The 26,025-nt window shown below is 39.9% G+C and overlaps 3 protein-coding genes across 5 annotated transcripts in view; 2 read left to right on the top strand and 1 right to left on the bottom strand.

Moving 5' to 3' along the window:
* LOC139771295 (neural cell adhesion molecule 2) overlaps positions 1–12,362 on the top strand; it is a 70,660-nt gene extending 58,298 nt beyond the window's left edge. For both annotated transcript variants that reach the window (XM_071703952.1, XM_071703953.1), the window contains 6 exons: positions 733–892; positions 2,422–2,715; positions 5,431–5,739; positions 7,215–7,541; positions 7,957–8,147; positions 8,448–12,362. In XM_071703952.1, coding sequence (XP_071560053.1) covers positions 733–892; positions 2,422–2,715; positions 5,431–5,739; positions 7,215–7,541; positions 7,957–8,147; positions 8,448–8,723 — 1,557 coding nt within the window. In that variant the 3' untranslated portion in view covers positions 8,724–12,362. The remainder of the gene's footprint in view (positions 1–732; positions 893–2,421; positions 2,716–5,430; positions 5,740–7,214; positions 7,542–7,956; positions 8,148–8,447) is intronic.
* A 1,348-nt stretch (positions 12,363–13,710) lies between these two features.
* Nup44a (nuclear pore complex protein Nup44A) lies at positions 13,711–18,154 on the bottom strand. 2 transcript variants are annotated; one of them, XM_071703954.1, is made up of 6 exons: positions 17,908–18,154; positions 17,562–17,718; positions 17,207–17,468; positions 16,822–17,055; positions 16,453–16,740; positions 13,711–15,447 (listed from the first exon to the last, which is right to left on the bottom strand). In XM_071703954.1, the coding sequence occupies exons 1-6, from the start codon at positions 18,016–18,018 to the stop codon at positions 15,285–15,287; spliced, it is 1,215 nt and encodes a 404-aa protein (XP_071560055.1). In that variant the 5' UTR covers positions 18,019–18,154; the 3' UTR covers positions 13,711–15,284. The 2 variants fall into 2 exon arrangements, with proteins under 2 accessions (XP_071560055.1, XP_071560056.1); XM_071703955.1 differs by lacking the exon at positions 13,711–15,447 and having other exon boundaries at positions 15,666–16,740; positions 17,908–18,153.
* Positions 18,155–22,656: 4,502 nt separating this feature from the next.
* Positions 22,657–25,703, top strand: LOC139771301 (D-aspartate oxidase-like). The gene is made up of 8 exons (XM_071703963.1): positions 22,657–22,829; positions 23,311–23,564; positions 24,060–24,272; positions 24,446–24,671; positions 24,973–25,040; positions 25,108–25,225; positions 25,313–25,414; positions 25,552–25,703. Exons 2-8 carry the CDS (start codon positions 23,380–23,382, stop codon positions 25,666–25,668), a joined length of 1,029 nt encoding a protein of 342 aa, XP_071560064.1. The 5' UTR covers positions 22,657–22,829; positions 23,311–23,379; the 3' UTR covers positions 25,669–25,703.
* Positions 25,704–26,025: the final 322 nt, after the last annotated feature.

The following is a 26,025-nucleotide window of genomic DNA, read 5'->3' on the forward strand; positions in this document are numbered from 1 at the left end:
ACTTGAAATTACAAAAAATTATTCAGCGAGATGTATTTAAAAGTTCTAGCCTTGATGAATCAACTTTACGTTAACAGTCCAATTACCGCATCTACAGCATTCGCGCGCGAAGTAGAATTTATCATAATTACACCGGGGTTTCTCGGTACATCGAAAAATATTTTCCAGAGAAGATTTTCTGGAAGAAAAAAATCCAGGATATTTTCCGTGGACCGTTCTCCGGGAATATTATCTCGCGAACATTCCCTCGTTCCTCGCGCTGCGTATCATTAATCAATCTCGCAAGATGCGTAACAATGTTCTTCACGAGTAATTCGTCCGTATCCCTCGCGCTCGGAAAGTTCTAAAACCCCGGGTGTCGTAAACAGATTGGTCTCTCGCCGGCTAACAAGCTCGATTATGCCTGTGCTCACTCGCGCACCACGCGAGAGCATCGACTTACGTTAAGACCAAATACAAACTTCGCCGCTCGAAGCATCAAACTTTTATAATAACTTCCCGTCACCCCTGCAACGCGATGAGCACCCGCTCTCTCGCCTCTGACGAGTGAGATTGTGTACATAACTGCGATTCATTCACGTTCATGTGTGTATCTACATACACACACACACACACACACACACACACACACACACACACACACACACACGTGGAAAAATAATCCTCGTGCCCAGCATAGCATAGGAGGTTCAATCTAACGACGAGAGGCGCCAATTACCGTGTTTCTTTCAGGGCAGGGCACTCCATCACAACATCACGCAGGGTATCATAATCAGCAACCAGAGCCTGGTGCTGCAAGGAGTTGATCGCAAAAGCGCCGGCAATTACACGTGCGTGGGATACAACACCGAGGGTGATGGCGAGAGCTCGCCCTTTTATCTGAACGTGATGTGTACGTTTTTATTCTTACATCCGCAGCACACTAGTAGTAGAATACTGAATAGGACCAGAACATCTCACATAGCGAAGAAGGATTTATTTGTGCGCATCAGGGCGTATAAATTTAGAATTCTTTCAGGCCTGATTTGTTATTTAATATTTTTCTTCTGAATCAATCCACGCCGTAATGCTTTCGGTAATTAAACGAAATGAAACATTATTCACAGGTATTTCAATATATAGTTAATGCCTATCGCTTTTAGTTTGTTATTCGGATTATTACAGTCCTAAGTACAGTGCTAAATCCTCTCGATGCAGCTAAGTAATAATTTGGCTTATCTATCATATTTCAACGTACAATGAAACACATAGATGTTAATGCTTATCGATTTTAATCTGTTACTTGGATTATTAGAGTTCTAAATACAATACTAAGCCCTCTCGATGCAGCTAAATTATAGTTTATTCATCGCGGTAAGAATACGAATGGTAACGAGACGACGCGACGGTACGAAGACCGTAACGAAACCGTATATTCGTTCGATCGGCTTTAATTAATAAATGGATTATAATGAGCCAAGATTCGGTACTCCCGTAAATTCCCACTGTGAAATTTTAATTCCTGGCTTATATACGTATATATTTATACGTCCCTCGCGAATTGCATGCACAATATTATCAGGACACCCAGCTGTTTATCCGTTTGCGCGCAGATTATCAGACGCGATATCGAAATATTTCGCATCGCAATAGTTTTGTTAATCAATATTTGAATTTATTCGAAAGACCCGAGTCAGCTATATGAAACGCAAAGCGTATTACCGTGAAGCTTGTTCATATTTAATATAGAAATCCACAGTTAAAAATTACAGTAAGCGTATTATTAATGGTAAAATACTGTGGCCAGGTATAAAAGAAGATAATAAAAGAATGGACCGGATTTGGAAAATGTCTAATTTAATTAATTATAAAATTATATTTAATGCCGAAAATTAAATTGTCCGAACATTTATTTAAAAAGGTAACGTTGAAATGGATTTTGAGGTGAATTTTTAAGTTCTGATTTTACTTTAGCTGTTTTATTATTATTGTAGATCATTTAGCATTGGAATTAAACTTTATTCGTTTAAATAGACGACAGAGACTTCTCACATCTAAAAAATTTACAAGTGTGTTTCAAAAATACAATTTGTGGCTGAATCATTGAGATAGGAAGAAGCCAAAAACTTTAAAATAATCTTCTAGAGAATAAGAAATGTTAACCTAAAGAAATCTTTCAATAATAATTGGAACTAAAATAACGAGGATACTTGTGCATAATTGAAACTAAAATAACAGAAGATTTGTTCTGTTTATGACTAATCAAATCGTTTCTCTCATTAGATCTTTACGAGAGATTTGAAATAGATCGCGAAATATCGGTAAATCATTCCTCGCGCGTTTAATGATGGCATGAGAAATTGACATGTCACACAAGACGAAGATATCCTGTCCTCGCGCTCCAATTATTTATCGATACCGTTCGACTTTTGTGCCCCGCAGTCGCCCCTACGTGCAAGCCGAACCAGACGAAGGTCCACGGCGTGGCGAAACAGGAGAAGGCGAATATATCCTGCCAAGTGGATGCAAATCCGCCGGAAGTGCAATTCAAGTGGACCTTCAATAACTCCGCCGAGAGTATCGACGTTGCGGCCGGCCATATCGCGCGGGCTGGCACATCCTCCATCGTCTCATACACCCCAATGACGGAATTAGATTACGGCACGTTACTCTGCTGGGCCAGCAATCACATCGGGCAACAACAAGTGCCCTGTGTATATCACATTATACCGGCGGGTAAGAGATCCTCTTGCATTCGTATCTGTATCGCGATATTTCGCGAAAATGCGAGGCGACGTTGGCTCCCGATAACGCAGCGTGAATTTTCGATCTAGATGATTGATCATCGCGACGAGTTTGCGTGACGTGACGTAACAAAATTATTATGCAAAGTACAAAGAAATTAAAAAAAAAATCGATACGTAATATTTCTCGCACTAACTCAATTCAATCCTTCTTTAATTTATGATTGCCCTTGGCGAGAGCTAAAATGAATAGATATAGGAAATGGAAAGAAATTTCTTTTCAGAGGGAAGAATAGAGCCAGCGATGATAATTTCAAGAGCCTTCCTACACTTCGCGTATTCAAAATTTATGCTTGTTCAAAATGAATTTCCATCCGCCTGCATCTAGTTCGCCTGAAAATTTTGTAAATTGGTAAAATTAACAATAAAGCTAGTGGTTTTCACCCCGTGGGACTTGAATCTTTCGGGAATTGCAACTTTATGCTAATTTAGGATTCAGATTTTGTTCCTAGTTTCCAAAGTCTCACATTTACGTAATTGAATAACTAATTCGAATCTTAGTACGAAATTGGAAAGACGCGGTGTGTGTGCCGTTTTAATAAAATCATTCAATTACGTTGAAACTTTGAAGGCTTGTCGTAATTAGTCCCAATTGGTATTGTTACAATAATAACAACATGAATACGTGATAATGAAGTCGCGGTTTATTTCCAAATATCAAAAGTCTTTGAAATGTAGATAAAACTTAAGGAATACTGTTATTATACATTGTATATTTCTCTCTCTTTACATTCGCGGTAGCACAAAAGGGATCTCTCTTTTATTTGTTAAACAAATCATTACGATGAACAAACCTGATACTGTTGCTTTTTATTCAAGTTCTTAAAAAACCTTATATAAGCCGAGTGAATTCATTTGTAGCATTGGCATCCTTGTTATTCCCATGTCCGCGTTTCCGCCGCGTATCGATGCTCGAGTTACCAATTAATTGCGATTCGCGAATCATGCTATCGAATTGCTCTACAAAGAAAACGCGCGTACGCGTATACAAGGTTGCGCACATTCCGGGTAAAAAAAGAAAACAGAGCTCTCGCCTGCTCTCGCCTCTCTCGTACAGCCGCAAAAAAAAGCGAATCCGACGTCGGGCGAGTAAAAAGGGGACATCGCGAGCGAGAGAGAGAGAGAGAGAGAGAGAGAGAGAGAGAGAGAGAGAGAGAGAGAGAGAGAGAGAGAGAGAGAGAGAGAGAGAGAGAGAGAGAGAGAGAGAGAGAGAGAGAGAGAGAGAGAGATGGTAGCAGGTGTCCGGTGCGCTATGATTTTTCAGTAACCATAAACGCGAGAACAACTCAGCATATTCCCGCTTATTTCCTTTTCTTTATCTCCCTCACCCTCGCGTCCCTCCGCCAACGCAATCTGCCGTTATCGTTTCGTTTGCGCCCTTTTAACCGGCTTTTACGAGCCGCGAAGTGTACCGTCGACTAATGCCTTTACAGAAAAAAGCCAGACAGCCGTATATATACAAACACATATATATATCTTTACAGCCGACTCGGTTACAAGTGGCTTGTATGCGCCAACTCACCGTGCACCGGATTTACAGGGCAACTATCACGCCCTGATTCGCGAATCTACCGCACGCGAGACGATATGTTGCATAACGCCTTCCCCTTTCGCGCCGTCTGTATGAGACTATACATCATTTCGGCGCGAGAGAAAGAACTGGGCATTGAAAGTTGGAGTAAACTGCAGAAACTGCTGACGCTGAAGAGTTATCGCTCTACTTATGTAATTAGTTTCGCTTAAAATTCAGCGCACTTTAATATAGCGTAAAAAGTAGAAATAAACAAACTTCGGGAACTACGGAGAAGTTATTGCGCAAATTTTTTTCTGCATTTTGTATTTTTTTTTTCATTTATATAATTTTTCGACTCTGACCGGTATCTATGGGGCTTCCGAGTTTCACGGTTTGAGAAAGAGAGAGGAAAAAAGAGTTATTCTATTTTTCTAAACAATAGAAGAATGTAGCTTTTATATTGATTAACCAGTTTTAATAGAAGACGACGAGCCAATTTTTTTGCGAAATATAGAATTGAAGAGTGGACGGAAAAAATTGCTATACCTTTTTTATTTAATCTGAACGCAAAATTGTTTGAAATCTTAAGAGGCTTTTTCCTATTGCTGGTATGCGAAATAAAAATATTTCGGTGTTATCATCGTTAATTCATTTATTCCTACAATTCGCCTGGCCAATGCCGACTGGAAACAAGCAAATATTTTCATCTAAATCTTGGAAAAGCTTGGAACAATATTGTTTTAACAGTTATTAAATTTAAAGCATTAAAAGAGATTCACAAAATGTTCCGAGTTATTTTTGAAACGAAAAAATTGATATAAAGCGTCAAAATCACGGATATCCAAAAATTTTTTTCGCTCTATGTAATTCGATTTCGTATACCTTTTTAATTTTGACGATCGTTTTTCATCTGTCGTTTCTCTCTTTTGCCGTCCGTCTTACCTCTCCTAATTATCTCGGCGCACAAAGGTACATCGATTATCGAAAGGGCGCGCTTGGAGAACTTGAAAGTTACTCCCCCGCGCGCGATATTATCGCGGCCTCGTGGGCCATTACGAGCTGTTACGAGCGCGCGAAAATGATCCCGTGCACGCGGCGCATTTTAAAAACGCAGGCGAACCTTATCCGTGACAGGCCGACCAGACATGGTTCACAATTGCACGACCTCGAACACGTCGACCAACTCGTTTTCCGTGCGGTGCACGGAGGGCTTCAACGGCGGCCTGCCGCAGTCCTTTCTGCTGGAGGTGCGCGAGAGCAACAGCCAGGACTTGCGTGTCAATCTGACGTCGCCCGTGCCGCGCTTCAACGTCACTCACTTGGAGTCCGGCGCCCTTTATCAGGCCTGCATTTACGCCTACAACGACAAGGGCCGCAGCGAGGCGATGGTGGTGCAGGCCGGCACTCTGAGGCTGCCGGAAAAACAGCTGACGTCCGAGTCGGGTGAGAGAGTCAAGAGAGAGAGAGAGAGAGAGAATTCTCCCAATTCTTTTCCGGATCTCTCCGAGATCCGGCAATCGCGCTATATTTTCACGCTGATATTTTCCCCGCGCTAAAAGTCGAATATTCGACGGAAAAAAAACACGTGCGTAGATACATATTGCGATGTAAGTTCCATTGCGTACAGCGTTGGATGTTAAAAAGTGAATTGATACACTCGTTCGATATATTTGAAAAATTCCTGCTAGACTCGCTGAAACGTTAATAACTCCAAAGCTTTCAATATCTTCCGAACAAGCTTCGGTATTCGATTTGCTTGAAAGTTCCGAGGAAGTATTGACTCGAAAGCATCACATCATTTTACGTGGTGTATCCTACACGAGTGGTTTTCAAGCCTTTTTGCTTGCAACGCAGAATTCTTTTATCGCGGAGAGATCGCGCGACTGTATCATACATTTTTTGGAAGAAATTTACATAACAGGAAACAACGTCCATTTCTGGGAAATGAAATTATAGAATTCAATTAATCTCTAATCAAATTACGACCATGGACGAAGTATCGTTCAATAACGTTGTAGACTATTGAAAACATAAATCATCACAATTTTAATCCTTATGATCTGATTTCTTTTAATCTTCTCAAAATTTTTGACGTGTTTCTCTCTTTTTATAGTGCAATGTCCATGTGCGTCCGATGTTATGCGAAACGTTAATTCGAAAAGACAACGCGAGATTTAGGTAATTACGGAAAAATTTCACGTTCGATGAGGCAGCGCGGCTCCTCGCTCGCGCTGCCAATTGGCCGAATTGATGAAAAGCTATCGACTCAATATTAATTCGTCGAGCGAGCCGCGCAAAAAGCTCCCGGCGCTTTTATAACCCGTCGGGAAAAATCGGGTCAGGAATTGGCGATTTAATACCATCGGACAATTTTCCCGTTGTTTGCCTGATGCGATTGTTATCGTAATTTTTAATTCGTCCACCGCCGGGGTGGTCCGCGAATCGCTTTATGTATCTCTATTAAAATAAAATGCGCCCCGCGCTCTTGTATTTGGGGCATTGCTCGTTGCATTTCGACGGGATATGCAAACAAGTCAAGCGTGACACCTGTGTCACGCACCTTTTATATTTTCATGAAAACCATTGCCCATTTACGTTATTAACATTTCGTGTAGCATCAAGCTGTTATATTGTATCACGTAATTCGTTAAAAATCCGCGATGCCCGCACGTCCAAACTTTAAAGTGCTTAAAAGCGTTTTCATTAAAGAGAATGTCATTTGTGTCGAAGTGCGGGATTGAAAGCTGTTTGAAATAGTTACATGATAATACCATCTAGACTGAACGACATAATAATACGACCTCTATTAATTAAAATGATTACGTGATAATGTAATTATCTCAATTAGATGGTCCCGTGCTCTCGATATATCTATCGATCACCTCTAGTTCTCAATTCTTCGACTGGGCGTTTTGCAGAACGGCCGAGGCAGCATGACAATCTAACACCGATGCTGAGTGTGACGATCGGCGTTGTGATGGCCCTCATTATCGTCGCGATCATAGTGATGGTCGTCTTACGGGTTCAGCACACGCACGTGGAGGAGCAGAACAAGTCGCAGATGGAGGATCACGCGAAGCAGACGAAAGCCGTTCCCATACAAAGGGAGCTACGATTCCGGGAGGGATGCAGCTTGCTCGCGGACGAGAAGCATCCCAGCAGCCCGTTCAGAAAGCTGGAAACCAGCGGCGATCTCAGCGAAAGCGACGAGAAGAATCCTGACATTATTCCGCAGCAGATCACTGGTTTGTATCTTTGCGATTCCTGTTTATTAACTCGAAGTTTGGAAAAGCTACGAAAGTGAAATAAAAATCATGTCTAGATGACAAATTTAAAAGAAATATAATACAATTAACAAAAATCGAAAATACATAATTTTGTCTTTTTAAATACAAATATTTTCTGGAAAAACTCATAAATTAAAACGTCGATATACGATATAGTAAATTAAAGGAGCATGCAGGTGCGAGAGAGTTGTATAAATTACAAAGTATCTAAAAGCACTTTCTTCAAGATTGAAAGAAAATCTCGCCGATGGAGCTCTTCCGCACGTTTTACGCGGTTGTTTCGGAAATTCCCTCGTTCGTGTTTACACTCTCGTAAAACTTTCCGTGGCGAAATTTTTGGTGGTTGTAAAACTATCGTGAAATTTTCGCGCAGGTGACGAGCCGTCGGAATACTTGAGGAAGAGACGTCTGGTATCAACGATCGAGACGTCACCGTCGAGGAGCCTTCTAGAGCACTCGACGGTGACTTCCATCAGCGGACACAGCAGTTACGTCGGCTACTGCACGATCCGTAACGGCATGCCGCTGCACGAGTTCTCCAACTTGTCAACAAAGCACAAAAGCGTAAGTTCCATTGGGAATTCGATAATGTAAATGTCGTGCAATGCAAATGTCCCGTAGATATTTAATGAAATAACAGAGTAAGCTTACATTGACAACAATCGATGAGAGTAACGTATTGAAAGGATCGATTGCACAATTCAGGCTTAGATTGAATAATTAAATTGAATATCAATAATACAGCGTGAAACGTTTTTCGTAATAACGATAATATCCTTCGATTATCTCTTTTAAATAATTGTGACTTTATATATGATTCAATTCGTCGATAGATATACGGAAATTATGAGTGACACGTTTCAGTTTCAGCCGATGGTGAGCGATGTCTACGAGAGCGGCGTTTGCACCCTGCCCAGGCAACACTGGCCCAGCCAGAGCGTTCAATCGATGTCGATGACAATGAGTCCGATGTTGTACGCCGGTCTGGGCGTCGTCGCCAGAACTTGTCCGAGCGGCACACTGCCGACGAAGGATTGCGAGACACGAGTGCCCGGCCAATGCTGTCCAGCGGTCCAGACGCAGAAGGACGCGACGATAGGCACGCCGGTGGTGATGGCCAAGAGGGAAAGCTCCGTGTGACCCTACACCCAACACGGGGCCTGCACCTGCAGCGTGAGCGAGCTGCTGTGAATCACGCCGTTGTCAATCGCGAGATAGCCGCGGATCCCGGACTACACGAGCGTCCAGGAAACGTTTAGGAGATATCCACAGATCGCGCGAAGATTAGAACGTCTTTCAGGAAGACTGAATGAAACTTTTTAATTAAAACTCCGAAAGACGTTTGGACAATTATGGTTATCTAGATCTGAGGATCAAGGTCTCCTTTGGACGATTCGTGGGGGGATGATTCCTTTTGCCAAACTGGAACGTCCCTCCCGACGCCTGTGTCGTCCGAGACGCTTCGAGCGTGCGAGCCGGTTCGAGTTCGACGGGTTTACGTTTCCACTCCACCGACAAACGTCACGATTTGCATCTCTCTGTTGAATCAAGTGCCCTTTTTACACTGAAGAACGACGAACATCCCGACCGGCTGCTCTGCCGGCTTCTCTCAATCTCGTGCGTAGCCTCGTGACCGAACCCCGGTGGAACCACAACCGGGCATCTCGTATGGTAGAGAGTGAGTTTACGAAAATGTGCGTGCGCGAGCTCGCGGAGACTCGCCGCACATACTCCTGTACATACCTCGAGACACGGAAGATATTTTGTACGAGTCGCGTATATTAACGATTTATTCCCACTTTTACTATGAACACAACACTGTACAATTTGTCTAGTCGATGTAAGTATAAATATGTATATGCGTTAAAGTCGTCGGGGAGAGGCGCCAGACCAGAATAACGTACACTGAGGGGGATGATCATCACCGTCGCGTCACGCCCGCGCCGCGCGCGCGCGCGCGCGCGGCGTAATTATTTATAACGTTGACAACGCGTAAACGCGAAATGGCGGGACTCTCGCGGGTACGGGAGAGAGAACGGGAGGCGAAGTTGTCAGAGACATATCGTTTGTATCTCCTTCCGCGGGAATCGAGTGCGAAACGAGGCGTACGAAGAGCGGCGGAGTAATGAAACGAAAGACGGAGAAAGAGAAAAGAGGAATAGATGAAGAATAAAAATGAAAAGAATCCCCGTCGCGCTTTCATCTCAGTCTGCAGGATTCTGGATTTCACCGTAATATTAAGTATCTCTTGTACAATGTATAAAGTAACGACTTCCTTCGAAGTAAATGTACCGAGTATGATGAACGTTGTTTTTTCAAAGTCTTGAATCTTTACTCTATAATAGGGAGAGGACGCCCCCGATTTACGCCCTAAAAAAAAAAGTGTGGTACAGTAATCGCGCGATAGCACTTCTAACTTACTGCCTGTTTCGACGCTTGTGAATCTCGTTGATACTTCATTCGGCAGAGGTTTCCAGCCTCTCTGTATCATATAGCTTTAAAATGAGAAAAAAGAAGAAGAGAAACAAAGGTTCGTCGAAGGGCGCCCTCGTCATATCCTCCGTACGATACAGGGATAATCTCGTTGATTAGAGCGGCCCGAGTCGCGTCTCCGGGTCGCTAATCCGTGAAGGTGAGATGAAAATTGACCATGTAGCCTTCCCTTTGATATCGAGCAGTCGATTACTGGGCGATGCATTTCAGCTGTATTACGTATTATGTGAGACGCGCGTTAAAAGTCTCTCCTTTTCGCGCGAAGTGATAATACCCGCATTTTGCTTCGAACCGCAATCTGTACAGATTGATTTTTCGCGTATAGGATTACGCGCCGAACACGCGACGATCCTGCTGCGACTGCAAGGACTCACGTGAGGATTAGAATGCACTTTATACGGCGTGAGAAAAAGAGAGATATGTCTTTCGATGTTCCCATATTATACCTAAATAAGATCGACGTGTATCTAATCGTTCTAGAACTCGATAACGTAATTGTAATTAATTTGCCAATGAAATGATTGTATATGTTTTTTTTTCCTGACGTTACAGCGCATTCCACGCTCGCTGAAGCAACGGTATCGATCTACTTCAGAAAACTAGAACAGGAATTCGAGACAAAGCTCTTTCAGGCGTGCAGAGAGCGCGAAAGTTAACTTTATTTTCGTCGGAAAATCGCGTTGCTCCTCTCACGTTTTAATTATTAAGCGTTAAATGAGTTTCCGTATCTCTGTAAGCGAATTTTATCTTCGAGCGGAGTCGCGATATCTGTCTCTTTCGACGCGGCGACGCCGAAAGTTTTCGTTGAAGCAGCACGGTATTTGTCCAACCAGATCGCAAGTTCGCGCAAATTGACCATAAAGGGAATGTAGGTTGTGACTGTTTGCAGTCGCGTCGTCGTTGCAGTCTGTTATACGTGCTTGCAAATGAATATGCCGAGGAGACGGTCCCACACACGAACGAAGCGCACGCGTCCGCGTTTCCGTTCGCCGAAGGAAACGACGAAGCTAATATCGGAGATATCTAGCAAATTATTCGATGTGTAAGGAACGTAGAGAACGGCGGAGTCAAAAGTTTTACGAGCCCCGTAAAAAGCTATCGCGAAGAATTTCTAGGGCGAACACGTTGTTTCCTCGATCGCTTAGACGTTACGTTAATACGTCGCTCCCCGTGAAGATCTATTAACATTTAAAAGAAAAATGAGATAAATCGTTGATTATTATTATTACTGCCATTAATGGAATTGATGTCGGAACATTGTGAGTGTATGTTGTCGAAGAGAATTTTTAGTAATCGTTGAAACAGCCGATCCGCGCGTTTCTCCTCCCCCTGCCCCCTCCCCCGTCCCCCTTGTTATAACTTTTGCACACATATAGAGATTGTAGCCGTATGCAATATAAAAGGACGTTGCAACAAAGAGATTCTACGACCCGACAACGGGGAAATGTCACGGAAATGAAAGAAACGTACAATAAAACCTGGATTCAAACTGCCAAAGTTTTCTATACTTGGTTCGTACACACATGTGATCATTATATACGCGCACTATACTACGAGAAACGTGTGAACTTTTTAATAATAAATAATAACGGATTTTTTTGCTAATGAGACACGATCATTTTGAGAATATATTTATTAATTCCATTTTATCCGCATCGAATTCAAGGAAAGATCAAAGAGAAAATAAGTAATCGGTTTTTCGTATCTTGCTGGCGAACAGTTGATTTTCAGGGCACGTCTACTTTTCGCTGTTCGGGTGATTCGAAACCTCTCGACGGCCATCGAACACGTCGCGCGGCATAATGTCGCAAGGCGGTGGCCAGACATTGTTATCTGCAAAATGACAAATTAAACGGTCATCGTCAACCAGCACTAGAAGATAAACGTGAGTGTCGAGATCGAATCGCGCGTGAATCGTGCAGTTGATCTTCAGCGAAAACATGATATTTCGACGTCGGTTGTACTCGTTTCAATGTATAATTCTAGTGTCGATCGAAAACACTACCTGCCAAGGGAATATCGTTTTTCTCTAATTTTTTTTTTTTTTTCAAGGGTAAGAGTGCGTCGCTGCACCGTTTTGTATGCATCACTGCTTGTATATCTTAATAAACGAGACCGGATCTGACCAGCCGCCGCTTGCGCGAGACATTAAAGTTTGTATATGTACTTTATAGTTTAGGACTATCTCCGACACACCACCACCACACACACGAGTCTCATGTACCCCATACCAGAACGTTTTTTTGATATTGTAAATATTCTGAAATAAATAATCGTTTTTATTCACGCGGCACGCATTATTGTGCCCCCCCCCCCCCCCCGGCGGTAATCTTCGCGCGGATGTGAACGATGATTCAATCGGTTTGCATATTGAATGTCAATATAAGCCATTTATTCCTTTCTAAAACTTGAAGTATTAACGCGTGCACAGCCACAAATCTGTCGGAAACAGATGCTGCGAAGTGTCTGCTAATTTATCGGCAGAATGCCAATAGAATATATAATAAAAAATATATGGCAGAATTGATTGACAGAAACCGAGCAAAATCTGCCATTTCGTAATTAATCAAATGGAGAATATGTCGTTTATTGCTAATTTATTATTCCATTTAAATAATGACGAAATGGCAGCTCCTATTCTGTTTCAGGCGCCGACAGAATATGCGCTTAGGTTGACGCCACTCCGGCGTGGTGATCTGCTGGGATCCGCTGACAAACTGCTGACGGTACAGCTAATATTTTGCTTACTGACAATGAGTGTACATGTAATTCTCTTACCATCCCAGAACGCGCTCGGCGACGCGTCGGAATACATTCGCAACTGCTCCTCGACGGTACTGAGCCCGGGCACGTTCACGTTCAAGAGAAACTCGAGGACCGTGCTCTCCGGGAGATACCGAGCCGCTTTGTCTCCCAAGTTTCGTAGCACGTCTTGAGCGTCGATCGACTGTAAAATCGAATGAAACCAGCGTCACGAGGGCAGAAACGGAGGAAAATTCTTAGCTTTATACATTCGGTATCTCGGATTCAGAGAGAATCCCCTCCTCCCACCCCGCGAATTCAACAATTCTTTGAAGCCTCATCAAACCTCTCGACCCGTGCGCGCACGGAGCGTGGCTTGCCTTACGTCTCGCCCTTAGATCTCTGCAAAATTGCGAACCTTTTCACGCACCGCGTCTGCAATATACTCGCATAGCGTGTACACCTTTATTAGACAGTTTGAGACTTGCTTTAGAATTTCGTCCAACGTGCGGGCGTCTAACGTCCCTATTAAGGTCGGCGGTATCGTATAGACGTGGCACCACCCCGGGAAGAATCTCTGCAAGTGCAATATACTATGTACGCGCTGTCTTTTTATTTTATTTTTTTATGCAGATACACGTGCGCCACATATCGGGCCACCGACTTGATGAACGTGATGATACGAAGGCAGGGGAATTGCTTTTCCGAATTTACATTCATCGTCGTCCGCGGCGTACATAAGCTCGTAGTGCTTATAAATGATATCTTCCCACGCCTATCAAGAGAATAAATCTCCGCCTTATTTCCATTTCTCGCTTCAGGAAACAAATAACGACGAGTAGATGGATCGCAAAAATGAGAATCACGAAAGAAAAATTGTACAATTCAAAGATTGGCAATTCAAATAGGCAGTAATTTATTTTAACATTTCTGTGGCATATAATCAATAATGTTACATAATATGCATTCAAGTGTACCTCTAACACGTGTATGTAATACGTCGGGTAAACAAGAAACAGTCCAGTGATGGGCATGCTATTATAATCCACGCGTAAATTCCTAATAATATTTTCCATTCTCTACGAAATATGATAAATTATACAAAAGGTATACTGTATACTTTTCAATTACGATTTGTGTAATCAGAATTGGTATCGATCGTTTTTATAAAAGTATTGTTTCTGCACAACAGAAACATTAATTATCTCTGATATTTACTCGCTATTTTCGTTGAATATTACTGCGAATTAATTTAACGCCCTTTAGAATGTAATAGATCGTTCGGAGATTATTGCAGTCGCGCAATGACAAAACTCTAAGATACGACACATATAATTTACGATGGCACTCACCGTTCGCAAAACTTCATGAGTACCGCGATATTCCCCGAAGTAAACGACTCGCGTAACGTAAGTTTTCTAAAAGAGAATACGCGACGTGTATTTCAAGAAAGAATTGTATAAGCTTTACTAGCGCTTCTTGGTATCATTTCAGTTTAATTTTTAATATTACGAATCGTCACATAATGTTTCTTATACACGAACCTTTTATATCACACCGTTTCAGTATCACTTTCATTAAAAGTTTTTAATTATAAATGTATGTTAAACAGTCAAATAGTACAACTTACGTAACCAGCAGCGCGAAGATTATATTGTATCACATCTAAAACGCTTTTTCTCACCGGTTCGGTTAACGACTCCATTAGCTCACAACGTATTTTTACTCACTAATATGCGTTAATTATGTGACAGCCTACTGTTAACTTCGTAAATTCGTATTTCGCAGTAAAAGCAGAAAATCTGCGTAATTTCTTTGTAGTTTTTATATGATTTCGGCATGCATTGTAAAAAACATTGGTAAAAGAAACAATCTGAATGCATTCAAAGAATACCTTTTCCCATCCAACCTGAATGCTTACTTTGAAGCTACCTTCGTTTGCTGCAAGTTTTATATACGCAGTGAATAAAAATACGACATATATATACGTTGGCGTCATGAATATTTTAATAGAAAAATATGCGCCAAAGATTGAGCTGCTCCGCATCGTGAATAAATGAGAACGAATTAAAAAGTAAAAGCGAAAAAGATAAATCAGTGATGCACTCGGATAAAGGACGATCTCGATATATGCATCAAATAAAATGGCCAAATAATCCTTTTTTTAATGAGATTCTCTAAAAATATATTTATCAGAAATTTCTACATTAGTGATAGATTGCTATCGCAGACCAGAGATTCATGTAATCTAATTAATTTATATAATTAATCGATACATTGTGGTAAAAAGATCACTATGAAAAAAAAAATAGTGACAGAATTGTGCAATAAACGCTTTTGCATTTTAATTCCGCACGAAATATCTGACAACGCGTTATCACAATCGGGTTAAAATTAACATTCATTATTGCGCTTATTCTAAATATAATACTAAATCATATTGCTAGATCACAAACAGTTCCAAAATTATTTCTTTGCTGTCATCGGCAGCAACGGCGGCGTCGGCTCGCTAGGATTACCCAGCCACACGGATTTACTAAAGCGTCCCTTTATAACGGGCGCTTGCCACTTGTTACTGCAGACGGTAGCGGTCGGCTTCTCCGCCGTGACCGTGGCTATGCTTACAGTCCTGAAATAGTAACAAAAATTATTTTATTTTTATATAATGAAAAAAATTACGCACTGATAACGCGGATTAAGTCCTCCGGTTTAACGAATTGAAATAAAACGAGATAATGAAACAAGAATGTTTCCATTACGAGCACTCCTCAGGAAAAAAACTACTACTGCGGTAAAGAATTTTCACACTTTGACAGAACAAGGGAGGAGAAAATGAAAAAATATTCGTGACATAGAAATAGTATTTATTAATGAAAAATGTGTTACAAATCTTCTTGAACGCCATTTATGTTATAGTAAATTTACGAAAAAATAATTTCTCAAAATTTGAATATGTATTGTGAGGATTTCTTCGCCGCGGAGCCTGCTATAATAATACATACTCATTCTATTCATATCCTCCACCCATATCCTTGAAAATTGTTTATACACTTTATATTATATACAAATTGCTTTGTGTAATCAACGTTGCAACATTAAACAATTTTAATTAACAATAATGTGAGATAATCGAGATGAGTTTGTCTCTAAATAAAAAAAAGGATAATTCTAATGAAATATAAAATTACAATAAAAGTGCAAGTGATGGTATAGTAATATTTAGGCCTGTCCGTTTTAGCTGCACTTCTGAACTAGTGCAATAAGTTAGAATGAAAGAAAATATATTTGTTTTATTCTAACTTATTGCACTAGTTCAGAAGTGCAGCGAAAACGAACAGGCCTTTTATCACAGTATATAAACATATGACTGTTTTAGAGAACAAACCCAACAATAATGGTGCGATAGTAATATATACATTATAAAGACGAAATAAAACAATAAGGATGGATGGAGAACATAGGTGAATCACAATTTTCGTGATAACAATTGTACGCTTCGTATTTTTCTATCTGGTAGAAACTGGCACGTCAATAAACACAAAATAATTCACGATGGTCTATTCTAGAAATTGCTTAGGTCCTCTAATGCCAAGGTACTTGACTTGGATGACTGATGGTACCCAGTTTGTAGTACCTGGTGGTAGACGGCTGTTGAGCTGGTGTAGACGAACTCGGCGGAGTCGCTACAACGGGCGTCTCAGCACCCTGAGCTGGAATTCCGTCTCCCTTAAGGACAGAGATGCATTTCCAATGGTTAATGAAATTGTCTTTCCACAATCGGACGCAGCCGTCGTCGCCGGAACTCGCTAAAATCGTTCCCATGCAGTTCCAGCTGACACGCCAGACCGTGCAGTAATGATCGTCGAACTGCGCAACTACATTCGTTTCGAAATGCGAAGACACGCCTGTCTGCGTACTCTCCCTGAAAGACAAATAGCATACGTTTTTACCTTCCAACTTGCCTATATAATTCTTTATGCAGTCTCGAGGCACTTGTACTTACTCCGTCGGCTTCAAAGTGACTATCCGTACGTCTTTCGTAGCTATGGCCAGGGTGTGGAAATTTCTGCCCAGGTTAGGAGCAAACGCAATGTCGTAAACGGCATCCGTAATGCTCGACAATGTCTCGGCCTTCACCCAACGCCTGCTATTCTCAGAATATTCGTAAATAAAGATTTTTGCCCCAAGCGTAGGATTCGGATCGTCGCTACCGACTGCTATCATAGGCGGATGTAATCTAAAAATATATTTTTGTCACATGTTAATACAAACACATTCAAATATTTAATTCTGTCTTATTCATTAGGTAGGCAGTCATGTAATAATTATTTCATTTTTTTTATATCAATAAAATAAAAAAGAATGAAAGAAGATACGAGTACGTTTACCTTGAGAGAGATGGATTCCACGTAAGACAGCTACACGAAAGTTTGCAGTTGATGTCGTGTTGTAACGTCCACTGACTCAAATTCATTATGTCTGGCGCCTCGTATATCCGAATGAATCCATCTGCGCTGCAAGTAGCCAATAGAAGGCCCAATGTCTTTGGTGCAAACTTAACATCCGTGACAGAGGTACGTGAGTCAACTAAGTTTGTTCTTTTAATCCAATGCTTGCTGCCACGTGCTTCTGGCCCAGAGCCTTCGCCAACTGTCGAGAAAGAGAAGAGACGTAGAGAATAGTAGAATGTACTGTCATCGAATTCAAAAATACAGAAAAATTAAAATGATTTCTCCGTCGTACCAATCTCCTCCCAAACGGCAGCGGTGCGATCGAATGAACATGTAGCGAGAACCTGACCAAATTCCGGGTGCGCCCAAGTGACCTTCCATACCGATCCGCTGTGGGCTTTCCAGGAAGCAGTTAAATGCCAATTTCCATGCTCGTCCTCATCCCAAACCTGTAATATTTTATTATATTGTCGTATTATATTTCATCAGCAAGTATATGCATTAATAGAATTCTCGTAGAAAATTAATTCTGTATTACATATCTAATATCCGTGTATTTAGCGACGATCGAGCGCGTGGGTAAGCAAACTGAGGAGGAAACAACTGAACTGAACATCCTATGCGTCTCTTCACCGTACCTTTACAAATTGATCACTGGAGCACGTAGCCATTCGTTCCCCATAGTAGTCGTAGGCGATATCGTGTATGAGATCCTTGTGTTCCGCGTTAATGCTGTGCGCCTCGTACATCGCGAACGTAATAACCGTCAAGTGGTATATACTCGCGTGAGAGATTGTTTACTAAAAACAGCGCGCGCCACGCGCTGAAGGTTATGACACAGCGTGCTCCGTATCGGCGCCAGTGTTGCTGGAAGAAAATGAGGGACGCACTCATGATGTAAGAAGGGCTGCGTTCGGAAACGTCACCCGAGTGCACACGGGTATACTCCCTTCTCATTCTAACTCGCTGAGATAGAAAGAGAAGGGAGTATACTCGTGTGCACTCGGGTGACGTTTCCGAACGCAGCCAAGGACAGGTCAGAAGGACAGGTGTAGCATTGCGCAAAATGGCGGCCGAAGAATACGACAGCCAATCAATTTTTGGTCCAGAACATCGCGCCACATTCAATTGTAACATTAGTCAAGGTCCGTGACAAGAATGCAAACAAAATTAAAAAATTTGTAATTATAATACGAAAACTCATAAATTAATAATGCGGAAACGTTATAATGCGGAAGGTATTGTTTATTGTGTAGTCTATAAGCTCCATGTAAATTAGAATATACAATTATTTTTGTATTTTTTTAATCGAAAAATCAAACATTGCGTCTAGCCATATATATGGGAATAGGAGTGTGGGAGGATATTTAAAAGTCACTTGTCTTGTATCAGTAATACAATGTTTTATTATGTATTTAAAAATTACAAAATATACATTATTAGTAATATATACATAAACATACATACATATCTGATACTTATGCCTATTATCTTATGCCTAGAGATTCTAGTTCAGGGAGCCTACTATTACATATCTTGAAACAAGGTGAAAAGTGAGAGAATTCACTAGAGTATCTACGATTTTATTGGTCAAAATCTAATAAATTTGTTCACTTTTCGCATTTTCACCTCGTTTACAAGTGTTCATTCCAGTGTGGTTGTGGATACAGACCCTCGAATTAAAGTCTGGCCATAAGACAGCCAGTTTTGATTGCTCCGCCAGTTTTGTCAAAAACGAGAGAAACAAAAAGAGAAAGAGATAGAAAAGAGACAAAAAAGGAGATAGAAAGAAAGAGAAAGCGATAGTGAATGTACTGAATGTGTATTCTCTCTCGTAGGATTTTGACAAAATCGCCTTATGGCCAGACTCTTAATTATAAGGTCTCTAATTATGGAGGATTTATCGGTCGAACACCGGACGCGGTGTGAATCCTCCATTATCGCTAGATGGGATCGACTTCGTTTCCGGAATCTCGCATGGGATAGGATAGCCGATAGCGTACGGCACCATGGGCCATACAATATATTACATATAATATCTAAAAAAATCAATCTAAGGGCTCATGCACAATGCCAGGAATAAGGAACAAGGAATTAAACATGGCGTCTTTTTTCAAGACGCAGCTTCTCTCTTTTTTCAAGACACGGAATTCTCTCTATGTTTAATTCCTTGTTCCTTATTCCTCTCATTGTGCATGAGCCCTAATAAATTTGATATTATGGCCTGGCGCCTGTCAGCACCGACAGAATTATTGGTGCATGAGCAAAGACACGTGGATAGTAGCGGCCTCTGCGACCATTTCAAACTTGCCTCAAATATAACACTACATTCGCAATGCACAATTTAATAAAAAGAAATGCCGGAAATGCTGAGATTTAATTGCCACTCGCGCAATACAGAGCACTAATGAATCAAAGAGTATGGCGTAAATTAAAGAACGCTTTAAGAGTTTAAGAATATTATACACATTTCGTCACAGTATTATGATAAAAATATTTTTTTGTTCTGCTCTTCCTCTTCCCGTTCTGCGAGGAAATTAGCTACATAGCTTTATAACGTAAAATATTTATCCTGAAATTATATTTCATATATCGCCACTATCACATTTTATACAGCAATATTACAAAAACGATACCGCGTACAAAGTATTATAACTTTTCGTTAATTATTTATATATTTTTAACATAATTTAAATATGCAACTCAAATATTGTTGATATATAGTATATTTTTCGTGAGAATAAATGCAATAAAATATATATAATACAGGTTCTTTTCTTCCATATTAGTACATCTTTTTTTCCTTTTTAGCTCAAGCTTATTGGATTCAATTTTGTAATCAAAGTTTTAATTCTTAGATTAAATAGATATTAGCAACTTATTTGTTTCATCAGAGATCCTTATATTAATTGGATATTATGAAAGAAGGAATTTATTTAAACATGATAGGAAAAGTTATAGAACTTTCGATTTTCGTAAAGAAATAGGTAAACCTTCTTTCTTCTCTTTAATTAAATTTAACGAGAATATTAAACATCGGCGAATCACTGTTCTTGTATTATAATTGATTATATTAAACATTACGTATTAAAAGACTGCCCCTTTAGGGCAGTTAGCGTTGCGAAGCGACGCAGAAGTCATGCGTAAGGCGGTTTCGGATAACACTTTGACCCGTTCGTATGGTGTCCGTTATCCGAGACTCGCTCTCGCGCAATTGCAGCTGCAAACGTATTCCTCGACCACCCCGGCTGATCGCCAGCGAGAATGCGATCAGGTGTATCGCGATAATGACCGGACATTTTCGCTGATCTCGCCTCAGTAATAGCGCCGTGCGAGTCATCATTATCGCATAGCTAGAGTGATTATCAGGTGATCCTCAGGTATACCTCAGGTAACGCGACTGATTATTACATTTATTAGTATAATAATATATAGAAAAAGAAATTTAATTAAATTTGCTACAATTTTAATTGAATTCGCTAGTTTTCTGTCGTTTCTTATAACATTCTTGTGCTTCGAAGATAAGCATAAGATCAAAGATGTAAAGTACAGAAGGTATTTCATAATGCTCTTTATATCTTCGATCTTACTACTTCTATTCGTTTTGTATTATTATAATGTTGTTGACTTCTCGGAAGAAGTTGATACGAAGCATTGTCAAGAGAGTAACACGCATTAAAAAATTCAATCAATCGTTGTCTCTGTTAAATTTGCGCGAAATTTATAACAAGAATTGTCACAGATATGGCTTTTTGTTAATTTTGTATATCTCGAGCTTGTAGAAACAAATGCGTAAAAATTAAAGAAGCGCCAATTAATCAAACGTAAATAAAATAAATCTTTGCGACGATGCAGAATTCTTTCGAGTATCAATCGTGAAGAATGACTTGCGCGTCAAGTCCTGTTACCTACACCTCTTTATCGCATTTCCGGACCATATTATGTCTAGGGTTTGCATACGGTGTAAATAAATACTCCATATCGTAGAGTGTCATCAGGAACTTCGGTCAGTCGTCTTGTGTGTGAGATACTTCGCGCCTTCGAGTCAGTGCCGAGATCGAGTCGTGAAATGTCGGACTAAAGTTTCTTTGTTAAAAAAAAGAGAGAGAGAAAAATGTAAAAACGAAAATTGAGTGACGTTTTTCGTGCGATCGGTTAATCAGAACTGTCGTAATTACGAAAATCTTACACAAAACGTGATCGTGCAAAATTAGAGAGTCGTGTGAAATCATGAAATCAGAGTCAACGAAAGTGATGTAATGTGTCAGAAAATATCGAAAAAAATAATTTCATTTTATTTTATATACACACGTATAAGATAATTATTAGACCGAGTGTGATATTAAAATATCTTCTAATGGTGAATATTCTGAAAGATCAGAAATAATAGATATAGCAAAGCTCACATACACGCCAAATAAAAAATAAATATATCGATAGAATTATTAAATAAAAAATTAGAAGTATTAATTATTCTTTAAATTATATGCAATTATATATTAATATTATTCTTAAATAACATATACTTTATAATTAAAAGTAATGGCTGTCAAATATGCTATGAAAAATACGCTGCGTCACATTTGCCCAAATATACAATCGCTATAATTGACCCGGCGATTTGTGAAACAAGTATTTCCTAGAAGAGATCTTCGTAAATAAAATGGCGATCAGTTTACATTCTTAGATTTGGGATTAAATGTACAACTCGGCGGTGATACAGCATCCTCTTTTGCGCGCTGTGCTGTCGGTAAACAGAGTGTAAGGACTTTGTAAAATGCCATTGAAAGTATTATGCTCCGTTTATCAACAGTACGGTGCGACGGGATCATCTGCTGATCGATCGGGAGGACTCTACGCGTTTGATTCTTGCGGCTCCCATATCCCAGCATAACACAGCCGTGTCATTACGAAAGGCATTATGCTAGGAATATGCGGTGTCGTGAATGCATGCCAATCTACGTCACGAAAATTTCGGAGTTTCACTTTTACAAGTTGCACCACGGCGAAAATGGAAAAATCATTAAGTATTTAAATATATTAATTAAGATATTAAATATTAAGTAATACAGATACATATCGAAGCGAGCGTTGCAGATTACATTGTCGTGTCCCATCCATCCGCATTTGCGAGGCAAGAAAAACACTCGGGAATTGTATATATTTTATTTGCAAACTTGTCACGAACGATATAGCGACGATCTGTAATCGCCATGATTGCGAAGAGCATCTCGTTCGTCGTCTCATTGCTCGTCAAATGCCATTCAATAAACGGAGATACGTCCGCTCGCACCAAAGAATCATCAATGCATTTGTGACGTCGAAGAAATCTTTTCCCGATTCACTGAGGTTATCTATCTTCGTGACCTTATTACATTTATTTCCACGTACTGTTAATGTGCAATCGATAGCAACGCGACGGCAATTTGCGCGAGGAACTCACGGAGAGCGAATCCGCAATTAATTTCGGGTGACGTTTTCTCTCATGTTAAGAACAAATCGCGTTTCTCGTGTGATCACGCGATAGGAAGGCAAGAGTTGAAATCGCTTTAAGTTTTTGGTAAGTTCAATTTTTTGTTTCTTTTCAGACATGACATATAAATCTGAATAAATACAAGAAAAACCGAACGTATTTAATAATCGTACGACAGAAAATATTGAGTGAATAATAATGTAATAATTTATATATAACGAGCAACTAATTATCCAAAATATCAATATCTTACAAAAATGATAAAAATTACTATGCATATTTTAAGGAATAAAATTCTTTTCTCTTATACTGATGTATCTTTAGTTTAACGTTGTTTAAATTGATAAAACTGCAAAATTTACCCCTGTTTATTGGGAATTCTTGAATTTATGAAGCTTAAGCTAACTAGTAACAAGCTTTAGTATACCGACACGTAAATACGGTCTTGACTTACGTAAGTAGTTATAATCTTCGTTATCACATCAAATATAGATATTACGCAACAACGCATATAGATAATGTAGATTACAATCTATATTATCAAACTTACTACCCGTATTAATCTCAGAGAAGCAATATCCATCGAAATCGGTGTCATGAACGTCAGGACGACATCGATCAGTTGAAATCAAAGAAAATGCGTGTGGCCGTCGTGGGCGCCGGTATAATAGGAGTAACGAGTGCGTTTGCAGTGAAAAGCTCGTTTCCGAACTACGACGTAAAGATCTTCGCCGACGCATTCTCACCTGATACCACTGGCGACGGAAGTGCCGGTTTATGGGGTCCTTTTCTTCTCAGCGACACACCTGCCGAGGACATAAAGTAAGCCGATTATATCTGCAGAGAATAAGAATGAGATCGCACGTCATGAGGTCCAAAGATCTTCCGGAGAAAAATACACATATTGATTGAATTTTTCGTTATATTTTACTGTTAAATTCACTATTCACCATAAACTTGGGACAACTTGACAATCAAATATTATCGGTAACAATATAGGAATTTTTCGAAATATATAAAAGACATTTTACAAACAACGTAATAAAAATTACCAAGCAGATTGATAATTTTTGAAAAATTATTAAAATTTTACTACATATTTTAGTAAAAATTAATCAAACATATTTATATTTTATTGTAATAGATATTAATATTTTTTATTATGGTAGATATTAATCAGAATAGCTCGCATAAAATTTCTCGCAATACATGTTGTCCCACGACTATACCATGATTTTCAGAGTAAATTCTAAGAGAAAATTTTCTCTGTACGTATATAGTTAATAAATAATAATTAATTGCATGATATTATATTAGTCGATGGGCTGGCAGCACACATCGGTGGTTCGAGCAATTGTGGAAAACCGGATTATCGTCGGAAACGGGTGTTTCCCTGCTGCCTGTAACTCGCGTTATTAACGATTACGAGGATAGCACTGAGCCAGGATGGGCGAAACTCGTCTATGGCTTCCAAAAAATAAGTAACCAAAAATTACAGCGCTTGAACGAAGAACACAAGTCTAATTATAAGTATGTTTTCAGCATTATATCTTAAAATTCAATCACCATATAATTAAAAGTTAAATAGTAATTATTATGGACACGAAAATCTGAAGAAATCACCTTGTTTTAATTACCGCTTGTTGTTATTGTTATTTCTTTTATTCGATCGTTTACCGAGATTTAAAGTTAATTGATTTCAGGCAAGGTTGGCATTTTATAACTTACACCGCCGAACCGGTTATGTTACTGCCATGGCTCATGGAAAAGTTCGTTGCGTTGGGCGGAAAAGTGGAAAGAAGACATATTAAAATGTTGCACCAATTAGCCGAAGAAGGGTATGATCTAATAATAAACTGCAGCGGGCTCGGTGCACGAGAACTCGTCGCGGATAAAACGATGACGCCTATCAGAGGTCAGGTGTACAGGGTAATTGACTTTCCAATTTACATTCTATATATCTCCCTCTTTTCAAACAGATTCAAGTTATCATTTACTGAAGTTACAACAGTAGTAACGATACGTTTGTATATTCAACGTGAGCGAACATAAAAATATATTTTAAAGTTGTCGTGTAAACGTTAATCTTTCCCATTAAAAATAGATTGAAAATCGCACGCAAAATCTGTCTCTTCTTCTTTTGTCAATGCCCGTCTGATATATATATCTCTCTTAAAATATTTCCTTGCCGAGAAATAAAGAGAACTAACTTAGGGGTGTTTTATTTAAGGTAAAAGCACCTTGGGCGAAGCACTGCTTTATGGTGGACGATGACGCCTGCAATTACATCATCCCTAAGTATACAGCATTAATAATGCATATTTATTAGCAGTGACGTTCATTACTTCGTAATATCTGTTCATAGTGTCCACAACGTTGTAATAGGCGGCACGCATCAAGAAGGCGACTTCGATCGCTCCGTACGAGAGGAAGACTCGAAACACATTTATGATGGATGTTGCCGCATAATGCCGTCTCTAAAGGTCCTTAAGATACTCGGCGTAAATTTAAATTCAAAGAAAGACTAATAACTTCCTAAAATAACTCGCGCTTGTAATTTCTGTTGCAAGGGAAGTGAAATAACGCGCGCGTGGGTGGGCTTTCGACCAGGACGACCGCGAGTTCGTCTCGAGTGCGAGAACCTCAGCTCGCCCATGGGAAAAGAGTTCAAGGTAAATTGCCGTAAAATATTGTACGTTAATACGGCGAGAGCAATACCGAGCTGAACTTTAACGCACCGTTATTCGAGCGCCGCTAAACTTTACGATCGCCTTCCTGTAACGCTTGTTTCGTGCTTTATATATTTCAGGTGATACACAATTACGGCCACGGCGGAAGTGGCGTGACGCTGAGCTGGGGGTGCGCCATGGACGTCGTGGAGATGATAAGAAACTTGAAAGTATCTGAATTAAACTCCAAACTGTAACTTCAGGGACATTAATAAACTTTTTATCCTTCGTACATTTTTACCCGCATCGTTGCGGGGCGTTTAACCTTGCTCGACTCTTTTCCTTTTATATCACCCGAAGAGAATTGTGTCGTTAAAAATATTATTTTCATTAGCTTCTTCTTATTTAATTCTTAGGTGAGATTTTAGATTTAAATTAAATCTTAATTATTTCTCCATCGCGAGGCATTGAGTGTTACCGTCAAGAACTTCTTGCTTCTCTCGATCCGCATCGCTTGTATCTATTTGACATGGCACTTGATCGATACCTTCGTAATTCTTACTTTAGACCAGCCTGTTTCGCATAACAACGGCAAAAAGTCGAGAAACATAATT

This window comes from Temnothorax nylanderi, unplaced genomic scaffold (assembly GCF_030848795.1).
Source record: "Temnothorax nylanderi isolate EJ_2023f unplaced genomic scaffold, tnyl_v1.0 TNYL_tig0038_pilon, whole genome shotgun sequence".
NCBI classification, from domain to species: domain Eukaryota; kingdom Metazoa; phylum Arthropoda; class Insecta; order Hymenoptera; family Formicidae; genus Temnothorax; species Temnothorax nylanderi.

Coding starts and splice junctions, on each gene's coding strand:
- Nup44a (XM_071703954.1), bottom strand. CDS start 18,018: ATGTACGAGGCGCACAGCATTAACGCGGAACACAAGGATCTCATACAC. Junction 17,719..17,907: donor CCAGTGATCAATTTGTAAAG/GTACGGTGAAGA, acceptor AAAATATTACAG/GTTTGGGATGAGGACGAGCA. Junction 16,741..16,821: donor GTCACTTTGAAGCCGACGGA/GTAAGTACAAGT, acceptor TTTGTCTTTCAG/GGAGAGTACGCAGACAGGCG.
- LOC139771301 (XM_071703963.1), top strand. CDS start 23,380: ATGCGTGTGGCCGTCGTGGGCGCCGGTATAATAGGAGTAACGAGTGCG. Junction 25,226..25,312: donor GCATAATGCCGTCTCTAAAG/GTCCTTAAGATA, acceptor TTCTGTTGCAAG/GGAAGTGAAATAACGCGCGC. Junction 25,415..25,551: donor CCATGGGAAAAGAGTTCAAG/GTAAATTGCCGT, acceptor TATATATTTCAG/GTGATACACAATTACGGCCA.